We start from the raw sequence: 3954 nt of genomic DNA, 5'->3' as shown, positions 1-3954 counted from the left end.
TAGATAAGCCCCTCCTACCATGAGGATGACGATGATGCAGATATTTTTGGGATCTTTCCAGAACTTGTCCCGAGGAATCACCTTGGCATAGTGAACAAGTCGAATGGTGAAGACGAGCAGACAGAGCAGCTCCACCAGCATGGTGGCCTGTAGACACATGAGAGCTGTCAGACGGTCACTCCAACACATCTGGTCTGCAGCACTGCTTTAAACTGGCTCCACTGGTTTCTGTCTAACCACCTAGAACCTGGTATTTTCCATTTATACCAGCTACACAAGTCACTTTCTCCTCATTGGCTCTCAGATGTACATTTCAGTCAAACAAACATCTTTACACATGAGTTGGAGCTCAGGGACTTCTGACACGATGACACCTCCATCTGCAGACATGTGTGTAAATGTTACATCAACAAGTCCAGCCATACCACTGATAAACACAGGTACATGCTGTAGACGCGGTACACTGTTTGTGTTTTGTTTCACTACCACCAATACACAACAGAAGTCAATGTGTGTGACCAAAGATCATTTTGAAAAGGTGTTCTAATGTCATGCTCACCAAGACCAGGTGGTCTGATTTCCATGGCCTGTTCCTCTACTGGCACAGTATTTTAATGTCTATATCACAGTTGACAATGTTCATGTATTTCTCAGTAGCCAGAATAATGAATGTGATGCATGTTAGCGTTTCGTTGCTTCTCTCCTGTTCCTCACTCATTCTGCTGTGCACATGTGCAGTCTGCCTGTCAGCCAACTCTCAGACAGACTTCCCTGTTGCATGAGCCATGAACAATGAGAGCTGAGCAGTACGTCTGTTGTGTTCACACAGTGTTGATGCTGAGATGGTCCAGGTGCAGCTCCACTTAGCAGAGTGCTACAGTCCACAGCAGCTGGATCTCCACTTTCCAGAGTGCCTGTGTCCTCGATGCACTTATGTGTCAGATAGCATTTAGCATCGTTAGCAGTTTTCACACAAGACATTATATGACAGAGTCTGCCCCATGAGCACACTGTCTTCTTCTAATAAACTGTTCATAAATGGGAGGAAGTATGAGACCAGGACAGTGTTTCTGAGCTCAACATCCGTCTTACCCATGAAGGCAGAGGGAGGACAGCCGGCTCCTCGAACAGAGCCAGGCACAGATCCACCAGGATGAAGAAGTAGAGGAGCACCTTAGGGAGCCAGTGGTTGTAGAGGAGATACAACCTACACACACACACACACACACACACAGACACACACACAGACACACACAGACACACACACACACACACACACACACACAGGGTTTTATACTGACTTACATTCGTTACCTCAGACGTAGCCTCCTTAGAAACCTCTTCCTAACCATGAACCTCTAAAGTCTTCACCCTGAAGTTTAAAGATTTAAAGAAGAGACTTTTTGTCCCTCGTAACTTCTGACAAACAGCCGTCCCTGTTGTTTTACATGAGATGAGATGGAACAGTGTAAAGGCCTGACGCCATGCTGGGACCAGAGCTCAGACAGATTCTGCTTCAGTCTGTGATGCTCCCCAACAGGGAAAGACTTTGTTTTCCACAACGGCTAGAAGGGTCGTGTGTGAGTGCAGCCCGTGATCAAGACAAGGAAGCGACTGGATGTAAACCTGTGAGAGTCTCACCTGACAGCCTGCGGCGACGTGTCGAAGTAGATGTTCCTGTTGTACTGAGCGTCCGACACATAGATGGCCGCCAGGTCAAAGTCCTGAAACACAGGCAGTTATGTGGAGGATGAAATGGTTTGTTACTACAATTAGTTTTGCCATTATGTTAAAAAAAGAAAGAAAAGAAAAAGAAAAAACTTAGATAATAAATTGTGTTTTTCATTTGAGGTAAATGTGAAGCTGAAAGTCTGACAGAATATTTCTGACATGATGCTGCCAATACGTGGAACACGTGGGTTTGAAGACATTAAGCAGCATCAGAAACACACAGTCCAGACGAGTCATCATAGTCGACGGGTTTATGGACCCTCTCAGTGGACACGCAACTGAATTAACATTTGAATATATGTGCCATGGACTTCAGGCTGTAGAACTCTTTATATGTACAAAAAGAAAAAAAAACCTGCAACACACTAAAGGAAAACCCAAAAAGAAGAATATGAACTGTTTAAGCTCGTGTACTTTAATACTGATATTGTCATTATGTGAAGGTGATCATATGTGGACATGAATATTTCAGGGCTGGAGGTGGGTCAGTGGTTAGCACCGTTAGCGCCTCACAGCTAGAAGGTCGCCGGTTGGCGTCCCGGTGAGGACACCCGGGATCTTCCTGCGTGGAGTCTCCATGTTCTCCCCGTGCAGCGTGGGTTCTCTCCGGGTTCTCCGGCTTCCTCCCACAGTCCAGAAACATGCTGAGGTTAATTGGTGATTGTAAATTGTCCGTAGGTGTGAATGTGAGTGTGCTTGGTTGTCTGTCTCTAAGTGTAGCCCTGTGATAGACTGGTTACCTGTCCAGGTGAACCTGCCTTCACCCTGAGTCAGCTGGGATAGGCTCCGCCCCCCATGACCCTGGTGAGGATGAAGGTGTAGAGATGATGGATGGATGGACTCTTTAATTAGCTGAGTGCTTCTGACCATAACACAGATTATCTCAGTAACTGAATATGTCTGTCTGCTGTTCCTCAGCACTAAGAAGGAAGAAGTTCGACCAGTTAACGTTTGACAAGACTCACCTGCTACCTGGAAGCATTTACAGCCCCATGAAGCCAGCTTACACATTAACCGCAGCATGTAAAGGTGTCATCAAGACAACCAGCGGCTACCGTGAGGCTGCCTCAGAGTCTCTGTTTAATCTTTTTTGTTGTTTTTTAGTTTTCATCTGTTTAATAGTTTCATAATTCAATGTTTCAGTGTCTCCAGTTTCCTCTCCACAGGTCTAGACAACAGGCAAACCTCAAAGCACTGAACAAACTCCAACAGCCGCAGAGAAGTGTTTTTATGTAACTGTACAAATGGAAGCTGTGATAATAAATGTGATGTTTTTATTTCTACAAGAGGAGGAGGCAGAAGACAAGCACAGTAAACCCCTGAGATAAAAGCCCTTCTCAACGAGAAGAAGAGGGTTTCAGATCGGAGGACAAAGAGGAGCAGAGGAGAGTGCAGAAGGAGCTCCGGCTGAAGATCAGGAAGGGAAAGGTGAGCTGCAGGAGGAAGCTGGAGGAGCAGCTGGAGCAGAACATCACCAGGGACGTCTGGAGAGGACTGCACAACATCTGGGCCATGGAAGTGGAGGAGGAAGAGAAGACAAGGACTGGGCAGACGAACTGAATCTGTTCTCCAACAGATCTGATTCTGCCCCCTCTCCACCCTGCTCCTCTCCATCTCCCACCTTCTCAGGCCGGCTCCCCCTCAGTCATCTCCACCCTTTCAGAGTGTGCAGGACTCTGCTCAGAACTTTCTATGACTCTGTGGTAGCTTCTGCTATCTTCTACTCTGTGGTCTGCTGAGTGGAGGCAGAATGGACAGGAAGAGGCTCAACAAGCTCATCAGGAGAGCGAGCTCTGTCCTGGACCGACTCCATAGAGGAGGTGGCGAGAGGAGGACGTTAGCCAAGCTGACGTCCATCCTGGACAACACCTGCTGCACCACACTGTGGGCTCTGTGAGCAGCTCCTTCAGCAGCAGACTGATCCACCCACGGTGGAGGAAGGAGGTCCTTCACCCCACCGCTGTCAGAATCCACAACATGCTGCAGCTCTTCTCTCCACAACATACAGTCTTACACCAGGTTTCCTCTCGTGCGTTATCCCCTCACTAGTTACCACATGGTACCATGTTTTCATTTTATTTTAATTCATAGTCTCCAGTGTCCATAGTGTGTGCAGCTCTATTGTACTGCATTTCTCACCTCTTCCTCTTTATACTTTGTTCTCTTTTCTTCACTTTTTGCTGCTCTTTCCTGCATCTGCTGCAACAAGTGAGTTTCCCCACT

The 3954-nt window shown here is 47.0% G+C and overlaps 1 protein-coding gene across 3 annotated transcripts in view; it reads right to left on the bottom strand.

Moving 5' to 3' along the window:
• The window catches only part of tpcn3 (two pore segment channel 3), a 26855-nt gene that overhangs the window by 20782 nt on the left and 2119 nt on the right, over positions 1–3954 (bottom strand). For all 3 annotated transcript variants that reach the window (XM_008297309.1, XM_008297310.1, XM_008297311.1), the window contains exons 2-4: positions 1642–1724; positions 1093–1207; positions 19–147 (exon numbers count right to left, since the gene is read on the bottom strand). In XM_008297309.1, the coding sequence (XP_008295531.1) occupies positions 19–147; positions 1093–1207; positions 1642–1724 (327 nt within the window). The remainder of the gene's footprint in view (positions 1–18; positions 148–1092; positions 1208–1641; positions 1725–3954) is intronic.

Source organism: Stegastes partitus, unplaced genomic scaffold (genome assembly GCF_000690725.1).
Source record: "Stegastes partitus isolate 25-593 unplaced genomic scaffold, Stegastes_partitus-1.0.2 Scaffold1208, whole genome shotgun sequence".
Taxonomy (NCBI): domain Eukaryota; kingdom Metazoa; phylum Chordata; class Actinopteri; family Pomacentridae; genus Stegastes; species Stegastes partitus.
The sequence above is the reverse complement of the archived record's forward strand: the minus strand, read 5'-3'. Positions and strand labels throughout refer to the sequence as shown.